The following is a 17,983-nucleotide window of genomic DNA, read 5'->3' on the forward strand; positions in this document are numbered from 1 at the left end:
AATAATGAAAATGAAAGCACAACAAGTTGACAAAATAAAGAATAACAAAACAGCGGCGGGGGGGGGGGGGTAGCAGCTGGGAGCTGGGGTAGGTGACACAGCCACAGCAGCGCAGGAAGAAGACAAGCCACAAAGCCGCAGCAGCCGTCAGGGCAACAATGAACAGGGAGATGACAGGGAGGGAGGGAGGAAGGGGGGGAGGGGGCACACCTAAGAGGAAAGTAGCCACATTCAAAGTCAGTCAGCCAACCTTGGGAGAAGGAGCCATAAAGACAGGAGTTATAACTATATCTTGAGTTGAACAACAAGTATGAGAGATTTGACTCATTGACTTTGGGGATTTTAGTGTGATATCATCAGCTAACAGGAACATGTGCCTGCATTATATCTGGACAGCTGCTTTTTATGGTTAGTATTTGTCTGAATCCTCTGCCAAGGACCTCTTCTTTCTTTTTTAGTGGATGATTGTTTATCAGTGTATGCAGTGCTTTCATAATGACTACAGTGTGATAATCTCAAAGGGACTGCCTCTTACTGGCGGAGTCAATCATGGGGAACAGTCTTCAACCACATAACTTTTCTTTTCACTGGCAGACCCTACCTAGCAGACCTTTCAGATTGGCCTGAAATACCCAGAAGACATGAACTTTGCCAACATGCGGAACTGCCACCTGCTTTAGGAACTGAAGCCTGGTCTCCTGATGCTTGAGTCTTTAAATCAGTCCAAAAAGGAGTGGGGTGCAATACCTCAACCTTCCCAGAACCTCATCTCAAACAAACACACTTCAGATTTTTGAAGTGACTCATAGATGGGACATGATACATGACTCATTGGGTTCAAACAGGAGGATGTTTGTATTGTGATGTTTAGTGTAACTCTCTGACATTGAAACTGGTGTGTTTTATGTTCATGTGATACATGCCTCACTCAAAGATATCCTATCAATTAATGCATTCAGAGCTTATTTCATAAGCCTTTTTTGGCACCCAAAGCATATCCTATGCTTTGTCAATCCTTAAGCTAATGCACAAAACTTGATTTTCGATGTTCTGGACTTAAATTTGCCAAGTAGTCCACCAGTTTGTGGTTCTGAGACAGACTACCACCGCTGAGGCACCAAGTCACCAAGCAGCACACTTGGAACATAGTGTGAAATTCTATAAGCTGCCGGACTGCAAAATACACAAAAAATGCTTACTATATTTAAACTGATAAATTAAAGGGTGATTTGTGTCCTCTTGAGTTATTTACATTTACATTTATTCATTTTGAAGGCGGTTTTATCCGAAGTGATTTCCAATACAGGCAGAGTATTGTACAGTGAAAAACAAAGTACAAATCCAAGAACATGGCCATTGCTTCTTGAAGATTATAGTGTGAGATTGAGTTTTCAGTGTGATCAGTTCAATGTGAGATGTGTAAACTTTTCACATGTAGCTTTTATGTTTTTATGTAGCTCGTATTTTTATTGGATTTTTATTTATTTATTTTACATCATCCTTGTCTGAATTTACTGTGCAGTGCTTTTATCAGCAAAATACCCACTAAAATCAATGCGGTATAGATATACGAGCACGCGCGTGTGTTATGTTGTTGAATGCTTATATGTTACGATGACTCGCACTTAACAAAAACCGAAACCAAAAGCAAAACTGAAGGATATATATTGTAAATGATCGATTTCGTTATAGTAAGGTGTAGCCAAATACAAGTGATAATACGCAATGTTTAGATTTCCCTGACATTTCATTGCAACAAGAAGTTTCACCAACCTGACACATCTCACTATATGTAGGCTTACACCTCACTATGGAACTCCCAAAGGAAAACAGTGGTTTACTTCGAAACTGAGAGAAGTTCCCGTTCTCTCATGAATCAGTTGCGAGAACCATGTACATCATCGTTGGATACTGTAGACATATTACTCCAGTACATGGGAATGTGAGTCGTAATTAAACTCGAAATGCATATCAGTAGTAAGTTTCCTTAGCTAAATTTAACGTACTTCTTTGTCGCATTCAAACAATGTAAATCAGTTTTTCATAAGTCAGAAAGCATCTATAAACACAGTGGATTAAAACACTCATTTACTGTAACGCATATTATTATCCTCTATATTCGGACCTTGACAGGGACTAACAAAAGCAATAAAAACAAACTATGGAGTTTCTGCTTCCTGTAACTTAGAATATTTTGGAAGAAGGGTCATGGTGTCGTTATGTTATCATATGATTTGCGGAGACCTTCTCGTGTAGTTCTTAATGCGGTTTTAAAATATACTTTACAGTAAATATTGATGCTGGGAAACAAATGAAATACCCCCTGAGTAAGAATCTCGTGATTTGCTGTACTCTACCGCCACGACCCCATCAATTCGGAAATTACCACTTTCACTCTCGCTGTCGCCTATATAAAACACAGGCGAGTGTCTCGCTGTACAGTTGTCACAATGCTCTCTCTTCTCTTAGTCCTGTGTTGGTTATCAAACGGTAATTCTGTCTATATTTGTGCTATTATAGCTACCGCAGCTACGGCTCAATATACTCCAATTTCTGCTGCAAAAATTATAGTATTAACCTGCGTACTTGACAACAGCAGCTACCGCTACTGATGTTAGTTATTACATCTCGCTTTGTTCAACAAATCAAAATGGCCTATTAGAATTTTAAAAATAAGTATAACATTACGCATTTTTTTCTTATTCTTTTGCAGTTACAGCATCAAATATTGTCACATCGGGGAATACCGTTGTTACTTTGGATCAAGATGCGAAATTTACTTGCGCACTCTCGGAGTCGTCTGGCGTTATGCAGGTCACCTGGAATAAACTGAGACGCGACTCATCTGATCTTCTGGCCACCTACAGCGCTCGGTATAAGGCCAAAGTCTCGGATTCTTATATCAAGAAAATTGAGTTCGAAGAGGCTTCGTTCAGTTCTACCACTATCAGAATAAAGAATGTTACTTTTGAAGACGAAGCTTGCTATGCTTGCACATTTGACGTTTACCCAAATGGATCTACGCGAAAGGAGATTTGCCTCACAGTTCAAGGTAATGTAAAAAAAACCCTTTTGGAATAAAGCACTACATATTCATTGAGCACCTGTAGGATTTTCTCTCAAAAATCTACGTTTAAAAATCGCGACGCTGATTATATGCAACGTAACACTTACTCCCTAGGTATTTCAAAAATTACAACAAAACTGGAACCTTTCACAAAGCCTGAAACGCCATCGGAGACGGACGTAGTAATCACTTGTTCGGCCACTGGTAAACCAAAACCAGTGATCCTTTTGAAATCAGAAGAAAATTTCAGTCTGCAATGGGACAACTTCACGAAGGTCAACGAAGACAACAGTATCACTGCTTCAAGCAACCTCACGGTCCGGCTGTCAGATTTCCGTGGAGAATATGTGGATTGTATTGCACAGAGTGGAGATGTAGTGGAACAAAGGCGAATCCGTATTGACAGAGATATCAGCAAAGGTATGGAATTTGAATCTGCTGTCAACATTTCAAATTATGGTCCTGTGAGGAACCTCCTCATCCCCTATTTTGCAAATAAACACTGATTCAGATACATATATAGTCATCCACGTGTCTTTTTGAAATCCTCTTTGGGGAGCTTGGAGCAACAAGATCAGAACCGAATTATTTCTAGACCAGTACGGAATAGCCAGACCTATAAAATAAACATGAGCTGATCACTGCTTGTTTAGTGTTGATTAAATTGGAACAAGCTAGCTGGTTTAGAATTGATTTTGCTTTCTGAAATTGATTAATCTATTCACAAGTGACTGGTGATGACTGGGCATTGAGACTGACCCGTTTCAGTTTAATAAGAGCTGTTTTACAGATGTAGAGATGTTGAGATATAGATATATTAACATATTTTATTCATCAAACATATTTTTCCAGGCAACTAATACATGTTTTTTTGTCTGTTTTTCTTACTTTTCAGAGGGTGGGAGTTCATCGCGTCTTTACGTCAGTATCATTCTTCTCCCTGTTGGTCTCGTGGCGTGTGCTGTTGCCAGTTTCATTCTCTACAGAAGAAGAAAACGTTAGTGATTAGTGATCTTGTCTAGAGTTGTTTTTTTATTGCACTCATACTAGCAGGTACAAATGTCCATTGCAATGATAAGAAACACAATGGAACTAACTTTGTTTGTTTTTTCTCTAGGTTCCACTTCAAAATTGGACACAGAGGTATATATGCTCCAGCTCTGAACACATCCCCTTCTCCCCACGACTTCGCTGAAAATTTCATGTGCGTTTGGAATTCAGCACAAATGGAATGTATGATCTTAGTAACTTAAATGGCTTAATCCACTGTAGCATAAAGTCATTCCTGCACTGTGAGCCAAACTAATTGCTCTGGTTTAAACACTTTACATAAATGATATGTTTACATTTTCAATAAGCTAACTATGTCACGCAAAAGCAGTTTTCATGAATAAGTGACACCTGGTACAAGCTTTGCATTGTCTCAGGGAAGCTCAATAGTTCCCCCTGGTGTACCAGCAGATTAAAATCAAGTCATATATATAATTTTATGTATGTTTGTTTATGTTGACTATTTTTTTTTTTACTTAATTGCACTTTATTACACTCTTTGTCAAAGTTTTTTTTTCTATCCTAAACTGATATATTTATTTGAAAAAATGTTTAAATTATTGATGAGTGAAATATATATTATTAATGAAATATACATATATATATATATATAAACCTTTTTATCACACAGGAATGATCCACAACAAAGTGTAACTTGTTTCAAGCACTGAAGAACATTTATTTTAGCTAATGTGTATTAGAGATGAAACTCTCAACTCTTTCAACTGCATAAACTCATAAGGTTTGATTTATGGTGGACTTATGACATATACTTTGTCATTTTTAAGCTGTGTAATATGAATGTAAGAATGTGAATGTTTTATTGGGTGCATCACTGTAGAAACAGATTTTTTAGCTGTCATTGTTGATCAAAACGTTATGTTGTGAACTATGAAAATTGGTAAAGTATGTTATAAAATAATGTGTTCCCAATACGCACTAACCAGGAGATTTTGGAATAAGCACTGATATGTATAGGAAATGTCTTCATTGTATTCAAAGGTTGTAAAAAGAGTGAGAAAATATGGTAATTCACATACTTTTTTCCAAAGGGTCTCCATCAAGCAAACTGGCTACAGGTCACAATTAATAAAGAATTTTGCCCATGGCTTCAGAACTGTACACTTTGAAAATTAATTCCTTTTGTGTACTATTAAAGAATGTTTTCTTTTTTTTCTCATTTTCAGGTACAAGTTGTCAAAATGTAATCAAGGCTCATATTTCAATTAGTTTGTCGAAAAGTGTCTTTAAAGATAACAGAATGTGCTTTCCAATCTTCCTGATTTATTCAAAAAGAACTGTAGATGTTTCTGGCTAGGGATACACTTTTAGGGACCCAAGCAGAAAGGTTGCAGGAGGCATCTTGTAATAGTAATGGTTATTATTATTCTGAGGTGGAATTCTCATAAGTGGATTCTTGAGAAAATTGGTACATTCATATGGAATCATCCAGTGATGCCTCACACAGCAATAACTGATACTAAAAATCTGCTAAATGTATGTATGGCACCTTGCCATCTGTACCCGACAACAAATTTTACACGATCTTGCTAAAAGAAAGCGACCAGTCAAACTGCTGACATGATCTGTATATTCACTGGACCAAGTCTGAAAGAAAACCCATTTCTTTCACCTACAGTTATAGTACTTCTACTTAGATCCTCATTTGGATGTAGACTATACCTCTATGAAAACTGAACTTCTTCTATCACAAGACTTCCTGTCACTATTATTGTGCATGTTTAAAACAGAGACACAAACACACACACACACACAAACACACACACACAAACTTCTTATCCTGAACCAAACGTCCCATCTAGACAGCCCCTGTACTGATTTATTCACTCTCCTCATACAACAAATATGCAAAAATAAAGTCTTTACATGAATCTATGCGGCCATCGTGGGGAAAGAATATGTGTGCCAAAGAGAGAGAGCTATATTGGATGGATGAATGGATAGCTTCCAGTCAAACTTATGGTTTACGCCAATCAGCAGTCTCTGCATCATGCAAGTAGCTCTTTAACCTTTTAACTATTAAAGCACCACCAGTGGGAAACGCCGTTTGATGTTCAAGCTTGTTCTATTCAGCAGCAACATACTTAGCTCCATCTGGTTAGATCAAGTAAAGCAGCATTTCTTTACCCTCTACTGTGTCACATACAGACCAAAAGTCAGCAAATTTCAAACCTGAGTACATGCATCTTAGTTTAATCCTAAAGGTTGCTGAGCAGGGTGAAAAACAACACTTGGACAATAAGATATCTGTCCCATTAATGTTACTCCATTCATTGTGGTTTAATGAACTTTTGATGCTATTTCTGAATGTTATAAATTCAAAAGGCAACAATTACAAGCGCGGTAGAGCCTTCACTCTCAAAAAGTTTCCGCTAATCAGTGCTTCACTTTCACTTTCATTGTTTGGACTGCGTGACAGACTGATTTCAAGGATAACCTGATGGCCACTTCTCTCTCTCCTGAAACAGCTATTGTGATCTAGTGGATGAATAATATCAAAAGCAGACACCTTAATCTTAAAATCCTGAAATCTTAAACTGGCATCATATTAACCAGAAAATTCATGCAAATTACTTTTTTGTCAAAGAGCAAGTTTTCAGTTTTTCATTTTCATTTCATCCGAATAGAAAGTCAGCCTGGGTTCAGCTGCAACATCAATGAATGTAATGATCTCATCAATCTAATATTTAAACCTTCTGTTTGTGTGAAATGTTCCTAATCAATGTGTAGGGCCCACCTGGATGACACAATCCACTGCACAGAAAAGCATTCACAACTTGTGAATCATTAAATGAAGAGGTAAACATTTAAGCAGTCTTTGGGAAGCATAAAATGTTTGGCTCCAGGAATAATTTGTTACCAAGACCAGCTGCTGGATTTTTCAAAATCTATGTCAAAAATCAGGACTGCTTCTTATCGATAACATAAAATGTGTAAAGTCATGTTATTCTTGTCAGTGGTTTAAGACACACACAGACTTGAGGGATGTCTGGAGATTGCAGCATCTTAAATGCAGTTTTCATTAGCAATATGATTGTCCAAAGAGGGTCCCAATTCTAGTACACTAAGCCCAGCTCTGATTTCTCTAATTTCGCTGATTTTCTCCTCATATTATATCATCAATTTCACTTGTTTTACCTTCAACATCTCATGAGATTTTAGGACTCTCAGCCAGTAAGCACCTGAAATTTTTTAGTTTTATTATTTGCTTAGACACTTTTACCATTTTGAGGATTTTTTAAATCTATGTCAACAGTCAGGACTGCTGCTTATCCAAAACATGAAAAGTGTAAATGCATGTTGTTCTTGTCACTAGTTAAAGACACACATGGACCAGATGTCAGGAGTTTGTGAAGTATTCAAATAAGCACGAGCATTTCCTCTGTTAATCTAGCTCAATCTTTTAACCACAAGCAAATGCTTTTCTTAAAGATCCGAGTATAACTACAACAGGAGTGGGGTGCACTTTGGTACATGGAGAAAAAAAACAGAAAAGACCCCAAGACAAGTTCTTCAGATCTGATAATGGAAATATATTAATTTGTACTTAGTATATGTTGCCTCCAAAAAATACATGCTGCCGCCCTCCCCAAAACAGTCTCATTAACTCAGCATTTAAAAAAAAAAAAAAAAGACAGAGAGAGAGCGAGAGAGAGAGAGAGAGAGAGAGAGAGAGAGAGAGAAAGCAAAACTTACTGTGTACTGAACAAAACTGAAAGCACAGTTTCTAACAGAGATACAAATCTGACATCACAACGGTAGCTGGACGTTGCTGTTTATCCTCAAACGAAACAAATTGCCCGTACCCCGTAAGAGTCAGGATTGCTCTGGTAGCCGACGTTTTTGGTCAGAGTAGCTAATGGCATCAATGGGAATTAGCAAAGGAATTAAAAAGCTGTCTCTTGTCATGTTAATATGCACATTATCAAAAGGTAAGCCCATCTGTTTTAATATCACGAATGTTAAATCCTCTGGACACCACTATATCATTATTGTTTAAATACTAATAATAATGACAGTCTGTATTCAAATAAGAAAAATTACAGTATGCTTACCTGTGGTTTGTTTTATTAAATATTCTTTCTGTTGCAGTTATACCTTCAAGTATTGTGAAAAGTGGTAACGCAACTGTTGCCTTATACCATGATGCATCAGTGTCATGTGCGTCCTTGGACTCTACCGGCGTCATGCAAGTCACCTGGTTAAAACAATTACGTGGCTCAGTTGAGATCTTGGCCACCTACAACAGTCGGTATAAGGAGAAAATCATGGATTCTCATGTCGGAAAAATAATGTTCCAACAAGCCACATTCGGTTCTACTACCTTAAAAGTGAACAACGTTACTTTTGCCGACGAAGCCTGTTACGTTTGCGTATTTGACATCTATCCAACTGGATCTGAACGAGACCAAGTCTGCCTAACGGTTCAAGGTAATAAGATAAGCAGGTAAACAAGTCAGTCAGTAAGTAAGTGTGTAATTAAGTGAACAGATGGATACGCAAGTCAATAAGTAAATAAATAAATGCACGGTGCGTTTGTGCAGTGTATGTGCGTGCGTTCTTGTGCGTGTGTCTGCTGACAGGGCGAGCTTACTTTCCTCAAAATAAATAAATAAATAAATAAATATAATAATAATAATAACAGCTGAGGCGGAACGCTTGTTTCTGAAAAGCCACTTGGAAGTACACTGAAAATCTGCAATAAATAATGATGAAAATAATTCAACATAACACGTGTTCTCTAGGTGTTTCTGAAATTACGACAAAGTTACAGACTATCACAAGCCCTGGTCTACCGTTGGAGACAGGCGTCGTAATAACTTGTACAGCCACTGGTAAACCGACACCGGAGATCCGATGGAACTCGGAGGAAAACCTCAGTGAATATGTTGGGTATCAGAATAATACCACGATGCTCAACGATGGCCGTACTATGACTACTTCAAGCAACCTTACTGTCTGGATGTCGAAATTTGGTGGAAAGTATGTGGATTGTGTTGCACAGAGTGGAGATGTCATGGAGCAAAGACGCATCATTGTAGTAAATGAAAACTGGCAAGGTATGGAGACCTCAGATCTGCTCAGTCTTTCAGATGATGTAAAGCAAACCCATTTTGTAATGAATATATGAATACTCAGATCCAGGCCAGAATCATCATCATCATTATCATCAACAACTGCCTTTCTTGCCACTGCAGGCAGATGGCCTCCACAACTGTTTCCATATTTTTCTATCCTCTGCCTCGCGCGCCCAAGCAACCGCTGCTGTAGCTTCAACAGAATCTCTCCAGCGTTTCTTTGGTTTCACTGTTCTTTTGTTTCTGCCTCTTAGGGTCCATTTTGTGGAGATCTGTACCCATTTCTTGCTACGTGTCTTGCCCATGTACATTTTCAGTTTGCTAACCTTTATTTCTACGTCACATACTTTGGTCATTCCTCTGACTTCTTCATTCTTCTATTTTTCCCTTCTAGTGATATTTAGCTTCGACCTCTCCATGCTTCTCTGTGCTACCGCCAGTTTCTGTTGATGTCTTTTGGTTAATGTCCAGGTTTCTGCTCCATATGTCATTGCTGGTAGTATGACTCCATCCAGTAGGCGATTTGTTATTTTTTAACGGGGGGATGGCCCAGTGGGAGAACCCCCCTGCTCCCACATCACCAACCAACACACACACCCATGTACACCTCCTAAAGGACAATGTCGCAGTACATAACTGTGATATTTCTAATTCTACAATTCCGCTTCATCCAGTTATCTTCCTTCTCTCCCTATTACAGTTGTCTTTTTTATAACTGTGTATAACTGTCCTGCTGCCAGTTGACTTTGTTCATTCTCTACAAAAGTACTGGCATGAACTTAAAGAAATTCATTGCTTTGTTTCCCACCGTGCTGCTATGTAAATAATGCTGCTAGTGGACTGTAAACTACAAATTAGCCAGTTAGCTTACATCCATGCCTGTGTAACATGAACCAGTTTTCATGCATATTTAATTGCCTGGACAGCAATCAAGTCCAAACTAATTTTTTACCTGTCGTTTTCTTTTTGAAAAATAAATGAAGGTCAAGCTGTCCTCCTGTTCTTTTTGATGCCATTTTGGCCACAGATTCACAAAGCTGGCAATGCTGCTTGCATTCCTGTGTGCCTCTGACCCCATCCTTCATGTCGGGGTCCTGAATCACCCTTTCTGGGTTTATTTTGCAATAATGACTGGCTGGCTGTACATTACCCTGCTTATTAAACAGCTACTTACTAAAGAAATCAATAATTTTACACAAAATTTGATTTAAAATGATTTTATTGCTTCCACTGAAAAAAAAATAGCAGCGGTCTGCTATTCAGAAATAACAGACTGTAGATTGCCATAATTTACCAATCAGAATCGAGTAATCAACAAAGCCATGTATTAAAGTTTAGAGTATATTATACATCCAAGATGGAACAGACAGAAGGGTGGGACTGGGAGAAAAAGGCACAATTACAAATCTGTCTTTTACTTCAGCACCATGGACTACTAGGGGATAGAGAAGGGGGATAGCAGGTGAAGAAGGGGGATGAATTCTGGTCATTTTGCTAGCAAGGGGGATGGCATTCCCCCTTATCCCCCTACAAATCACCTACTGACTCCATCCATTATTTTCCTCTTCAAGAAGATAGATATTCACTTTTCCTTTGAGAACGGTTTGTACTATCCAAACCTTGTCCACCCTGCTGTGATTCTACGGTTGATTTCTTTGCTTATATCCTTATCCGATGTGATCAGCTGCCCTAGATAGATAAATTCTTCTACACGTTCTATCTTTATCGCTGTATTTGGTGCTTGTCCGAATTTTGTTGCACATAACCTTGGTCTTCTTTTTATTTATCTTCATACCATCGTTCTTGCCTTCTTCATTCAAGGTTTATAGCATTCTTCCAAACTCTGCTTCATCCTCTGAGAACAGGACAATATCGTTGGCAAATCTGAGACTGGTTTCGTCTTTCTACACTGATGTTTATTCCTCCGTTACCAAAGTCCACTCTTTTCAAGATGAACGGGTGACAGCGTATCTCTTCTTCTCAACCCTTTTAATCTTGCTGCTCAGCTTGCCCGTCCTTATGTGTGCCGTTCCTTCTTTATAGGTGTTCTTCAGCGTGTTTACATATTTCTTGACACACCCTGGCTTATTATTGCTTTTAGTACTGCTTCGTGACTGACTGAATCAAAGGCTTTTTCGTAATTGCCAAATGCCATGAACAGCGGTATCTGGTATTTGTTACACTTCTGTAGAACGTGGTCGATACAATGTAGGTGATCCATAGTGGAGTACCCTTTCCTGTAGTCTGCTTGTTCTGGTGGCTGATTTTCATTAATCCTGCTGTTTATTCTGTTCTTGAATACTTTCATATATAGTTTGAAGATGTGAGAGAGGAGGCTGATTGGTCTGTAGATTCCAAAGTCCTTTTTATCTCCTTTCTTAAAGATGAGAATAATGATGGCATTTTTCCATTTCTCTGGGATGTTTTCTTGTTCCAGCGCTTTTTTTAAGTTTAAAAAGTTCTTTCAGCTTACATCTCGTGCTTATTTCACCTAATTTTAGCAATTCAATCACTATACAGTCTTTGACTTTGCTTTTCCATTTTTCCTTTGGCTTAAAGCTACCTCAATTTCGCTCTCCAGTATTGGTGGTATGTCTTCGTTTTGTTGTGGGTAAGCGCTATGGCATTTGTTCTTGAGTATAAGCATTGGTAAACTTCTGCACATCTTTCTACGATCCTTTCTCTGTTGATTGTTGTGGTCCCGTCTGATTCCTTTATTGCTGGTATTAACTTTTTATTTCAACCTTGATTGCTTATGACTTTCCTCACACCATTGTTCTCTCTTATCGCTTTCTCTACAGATCTAATGTTATACTCTCTTATATTTTCCCCAACAGCTTTCTTATTCTTTTACATGTTTCTACATATGCGATGTTGTCTTTCGGGATTCCTGTGTTGATCATGTTTCTCTGTTTCTTTAGTTTCTATTTTTAGCTTTTCTTGCTTCTTCTTCTTTGATTTTCCTGTCAGGGAACATTCTTGTATCGCTTGCGGATTTGTCTAAATATTCTGGCCCCACAACAGGCCAGAATATTTAGATAATTGTCCTGAAAATTTTACTTGAGTTCAGTTGAATTAGTTTGTGGTATGACCCACTGTTTCCGAACAGCAAAGACCAACCTGTCAGTAACCAACTGTGGGCTGGACTAGGTTAGCCTGACCCGTTGACCTACTTCAGCCATTCACCACTGGTTTTCCTCTGTTTAACTTTGACTGTATCATTTGCTTAGATGTGGCTTTATTTTTTCAGAGTGTTGAGTCATAGAACATGTGCCATCTTGTCTGTTTGGTCTGCTGAGCTCCAGTTCCCACCCAAAAACTCCCCTATTGTTTCTCAGATGCATTTCTTGTTTTCTCTCTCAAAAACACAAGTTTATTGCAACTGATAAATATTGGTTTCTCTGTGTTGTTACCTTTCAGGAAATGGTTCCTTTTCAAGAACTTACATCAGCTCCCTTCTCTCCATCATCTCCATCATCATTGTTTTCAGTGCTGTTGCTGTGCTCTTTTTCTGCAAAATACAAAAAAGTAAGACATTTTTGACTAGCCACAATATTTTAATTGCTTTAGGACCACAAGAAGCAATATGAAGGTGCACTGTAACAATTAAGGAAATGATTTTTTTTTTTTTTTTGCTTATTTGTTTGTTTGTTTCTCCATAGAGCACAGAGAATGTAACACCGCCCTAGAAATGGAGACTCCAGGAACAGCTTCTGAAACTCATTTTGATGTTACCACTGCTTTGTCAGAGAGTGCAGACATCATGTGAATGGAACACTTTAGGTGTCTTAGTCCAGTTTCATTTCAAATATTAAACAAAAATGTATCCTGTGTCAACTTATTCTGTGAATTAGTATATTTAATATACCATTTTAGACCGACAACCTCAGACCGGATGTTTCCAGCCTCAGTTGGATAGTGTCACTCACACTGATAAACCCTAGCCTTGATCTCAGTAAGGGAAGAGAAAAGAAAAGCATGCATACAAAGTTTCAAAGAGCTGATGGCAGATGGTCTGAAACAGTGATCTGAGGCAGCTGGTCTAAAACCTCCAAAGCCTACAGAAATATGCTATTGAGTCTTGTGACTATTCTTTTAGTTCGTAACACTATTTGTAATAATTATTTATTGTAGAGGTTATAATTCTTTGTAACATGTTATTTAATCTGAAGTGACGGAATGGTCTGCTATGTTCACTTCTCTGCGTGTTGCTGAGCTGTTATTTCCATGCACTGGTTTTAAAATCTTTTCATTTCCATAAATTTGCCGAGATGTTCAGATAACCACATGTCTCTGCACTGGACCACAACAAAGTACCTGTGCATGCAATGTACTTGGTGAATAAAACATGATCCTCATTCAGTCTCATTCTTTTCTTTTCTTTTTCTTTTTCCCTCTTTTCTTTCCTTTGTGTTACTTTCCAGCCTTTTCTTTCTTTCTGTCTGTCTTTTTTTCTTCCTGTCTTTCTTTCTTTTAGTTATTTTTTATTGCGGTTGTACATTTTAAGTAGAGCCTGCTTACCCATTATCCAAAATTCTCCTCTCGTACTCTTATACTCAACATCTTATATTTATAAGCCGAAGTCTGAAATACTGGGATTGTTCAAGCTCCAAAGCACTCATGGAGCTGCTGCTTATGGAAGTGTGTGAAAGTGAACACTAGCGCCAACACAGGAACCACCTGAACTTACCCTGAGCCACTGAAATTCAGGAAGCCACTTTAGAGGTTCATTACCCTGTCAACCGCTTTAACGTTCAACACAGAAACCTGTCTCCCATTTCATTGCTTTTTATTTGTGTACACACATTACATAGCCAGACCAAATGTTTCAAGTCATGTAAAGCGCAGTGAAGAGGGAATGTGAATGTACGGCTGTGAATATTTATTCTCAATTAATCATGTAAAAATGAACTACCCAAAGGTCATCATTATTCAGAATGTTGCCTTATCAAATATGAAAAGTGAATTAAAACAAATCCTCATTATTTGTGAATGGGCCGCTGGTACATGCTCGCCTGTGTCCACATAATCTACAGGCATTAGAAAAGTTATTCACATATTTACAAAGTGTACTGGCTACATGTCATAGCCAACAAGAACAGCAGCCTGCGGTTTAGACTGCAGAACTCATAACTTTGATAGTCTGAACGCGGTTTAGACTGCAGAACTCATAACTTTGATAGTCTGAACTTGGATAGTTTATTCCTGCTCTTGTGACCTCTCGTTACTTTTTAAGTGGGCAGTTTGTATGACCTTTATTGTGAGCAGCACTATATTTAATGAAGAGCCTTAATGTTGACTCAGTGCAGCAGAGGGAAAAAAAGGTTACTCATTGGTATTGTCACTGGATGGCGCTCTTTAGCAGGAAGTGAAAGTGTTGCTAACAAACACATATAGGCTAAAACACCCAATGGAATTTATTTGCCTTCTCTCTTCTCTCTCTCCGACACATGCACACAAACACAGACACAGACACACACTCAAGCACACACATACACGCAAACATACACACAGACACACACTTAAGTGCACACTCGTACACACACACACATACACAGTGTTTCTACATTTCAAATTAATTGAGCCAGGTTCATTAGGGTTTTTTGTTTGAGAGAGATATTCATTTTTTTATCTGTTCATATTTATTTAAGAATTATTGTTTCCATTTTGAAAACTTTATTTTTAGCCTTTGTTTGAGTGGACCCTTAAAGCAATACTGATGAAGAACAGAGTCCGCCTGGTTCCCTCTGCAGTTAAGCATCAGAACTACAATAAATATTGATATATATACTTAAGGGGGGAGCTGCTATTGAGAATGGTGAAGATGAGGGGGGGGGGGGGTAGCATCCTGAAGTTGCTGGCTCTTATACCAAATCTAAGTGTAAAAACCCATATGAGAAAAGACTGTTTCGAACAAACAAACAAACAAACAGACTGACAAACAGACAAACTAAAGTTGTTGGTATAAAAACTCTTTTATAATCTTTGACAAAGATTTGATCTTCTTTTTTCATAACTGCCAAACAAACGTGCAATTGTCAGATAACCAATGGCTGAGATGCAAAAGAGCTTGACGAATGCTCACAGAAAAAATAGTTCCCCTTACCTATCACCCTCACCCCTGTGTGAATGCATTCATTGGCAGAGCGGGATGGAAAATTTCACTCACATCCTTCCCTTTATTTTTGTTTATCTGGTCTGTACTTTAGAGTCAGAAGCGTTTACGTGTCTGTAGGGCCAATGCACAGTAGCTGAGTATCTTCTGACCTCAGGGAGGTGCAGGTGTGCACGTGTGGGCTGGCCTTTGTGGTGGAGATGCAGAGGTCTGCTGAGGGGATCTTTTTTTGCAGAGAACGAGGTGGTGCAAGCTACTTCCTTTCGCTCATCAGTCGTGTCAGCTTGAAGATGGCTGTCTGTCACTCTAAAACATTGATCTTGCTCTTAGCTGTTTTGTGTTATGAATTCTCCTATCCTGTCAGAGCAGGTAAGCTCAAACAACGATCATGTAGATTTAATTGATTTAAATTGGTATTTTTAGTCTCTTTGAAGTGGCCACGTGTCATCAGAGCTGATGTGAATGTGTGGCCTTGCAATGCATCCGCAATCAGAGGTATCTAGAAATCTAGTTCAGTATCAGTGTGATGTATTTAAACCAAGCACCAAAAATGATAAATCCACATGTTTTTATGAACGGTAGTCACTTTTGCTTATGTGTTTGATTTTCAATAAATGCAAATGCAAAGGCACAGAAATGATTGTTTTGATGCTTTTGTTAGAAGGGGCAAGGGGTGTAAAAAAATGTGCAGAAGCTTGGTGGTTGTAGCACTTCCCCTTGTCACTAAATGTATGCAACAGCGCAACATTATAAATGTCACCCATATATAGTGACAAAAAAACTAACCTCACTATTGACATTAAAATATGAAAAGTTTAGAGTCAGATATGCTCGTTAACTGTCAAGTATTTGTTTACCATAATTTTAAAGACATACAGTACATCTAATGTAATTCCATTAGGTCAGATAAACTGTGCATCCTGAAAAAAGCTACATGTAATTCTGTTAGACCAAAATGTTGGTCAAACTCTGAGTTATCAGAGGATATGCATTATGTTACAGATGATACTTTGTTGGTGAAACCTAATGATACTGACAACTCAGCTAGCTCATTTTTCCCACAAAATTTTAGAGACAACACAAAGAATCCTTCAGAAATTGACTTTACAGTGGGGATCATTAGTTTGTCAAAGAAACTGTATGTCTAGTGAAGAAACACAAAACTTTTTATAAATTAATTAATATACACACTTTATGAGTTCCACAGCTTTGCGTGTGCATGTCATATTTTTGCAATCTGGTGTTTTTGTAGAGTCTTCATTGAAAAATTCTGTGTAAAGAAAATGGCTGTTTCTTTCACTCTCTTTACTGTAGTGCAGCTGAAATACCCTAGAACGGCAGTTCATAAAATGGAAGGTGAAGAGTTGACACTCAAGTGCGTGGCAGAATATGATCCAAAGCAATGTTCTGAACTGATGACTGGTTGGTGCAAGTCCTACAGTGCAGACAACTGCACGAAGCTCACTGACCCTGAAAGATACCATGTTGCTATGAGTGAATCGGGAGAAGAGATTCGAGTCAGAGATGTTCTCATCCAGTTTTTGCAACTTAGTGTAAGTGACGCTGGAAGCTTTCAGTGCACAGCTGAGTGCGGCAACACTAGACAAACAGCCGTGGGTCACTACATTCCGCTCAATGTCACATGTAAGGATATTCATTGGTTTTCCACCATCTTTTCCTTGGCTGCTATTTGTTTTAAATGTCTGTCTATATCTCTAGCATAGTTGAGGACCAGCATAGCTGTCCATAACCTAAATGTACAAATCAAAGCAAAATCTGACACGCCACAGTGTTTTTTGTGTACGATAGACAGCAAAGCATCTAGCGCCATCTTGCACAGACAAGCACCATTGTGATCTGGTGTGTATTTTATTACACTATAAGTAGCTTTTATTATTACCATATGTTATTAATTCATCTGTATCATACAGTCTAGAAAAATAGTGCGATTGCTGAGAATTGTTGGTATTATTTAATTTAACTTCATTTAATTCGTGTGATAATTCATTCTTTGTTGGCCTTAACCAAGAAAAACATGGAACCAAAGCACTGTAAGTTCTAGAGACAGAAATTCAGAAATCCAAAAAACACAATGTATATCAGATTTTTGAGTCTGAAAAAATTCAATCAAAAGAGATTCTGCCTGAAAGACAAATTTATTTATCTTTTATTTTCAAGGTTTTATGTTAAGAACAGTCTAGAGCTCAGTCCTCATACTAAAAAAAGAATCTGTTAAATTACTAAAATTATTGATCTCCACTTAAAAAATTAGGTGATACAATATATTTTGCCTGTTATTATGCATATTCTTGAACAATATGATATGACACATTGCAGAAGTATACATATTTAAAAAAACATAAATATAATACATATGTATGTATAAAATACATATCCAAAATATAGCTGAAGACTTTGTGAGATGTATTAATCATTCCTGAGGGCTGAATATATTTATGTGTCATCTTTTCAGCAAAACCTGAAGAACCACCAGAACCAACAAACAGATGTGTATTGGAGACGTCTAACAACCTAATTCTTTTGCTGAGCACTTTAGTGATATCACTGCTGTCTTAAAGGTAAGGATTTGCAAACTCTGACGACTGTCATTGTCATTGTACCCACTCTGGAAAACAGAGAACTGGACCATGA

General features: G+C 38.0%; 2 protein-coding genes across 2 annotated transcripts; both read left to right on the forward strand.

Annotated features, from left to right (window-relative positions):
• The first annotated feature begins 1,964 nt into the window (after positions 1-1,964).
• On the forward strand, positions 1,965-4,069 carry LOC115816086 (OX-2 membrane glycoprotein-like). Its single transcript, XM_030779056.1, has 4 exons — positions 1,965-1,977; positions 2,714-3,052; positions 3,182-3,487; positions 3,963-4,069. The coding sequence occupies exons 1-4, from the start codon at positions 1,965-1,967 to the stop codon at positions 4,067-4,069; spliced, it is 765 nt and encodes a 254-aa protein (XP_030634916.1).
• A 4,256-nt stretch (positions 4,070-8,325) lies between these two features.
• On the forward strand, positions 8,326-9,666 carry LOC115816087 (OX-2 membrane glycoprotein-like). Its single transcript, XM_030779057.1, has 3 exons — positions 8,326-8,569; positions 8,884-9,198; positions 9,611-9,666. The coding sequence occupies exons 1-3, from the start codon at positions 8,326-8,328 to the stop codon at positions 9,664-9,666; spliced, it is 615 nt and encodes a 204-aa protein (XP_030634917.1).
• Positions 9,667-17,983: the final 8,317 nt, after the last annotated feature.

The sequence above is a fragment of the Chanos chanos genome, chromosome 7 (assembly GCF_902362185.1).
Source record: "Chanos chanos chromosome 7, fChaCha1.1, whole genome shotgun sequence".
NCBI classification, from domain to species: domain Eukaryota; kingdom Metazoa; phylum Chordata; class Actinopteri; order Gonorynchiformes; family Chanidae; genus Chanos; species Chanos chanos.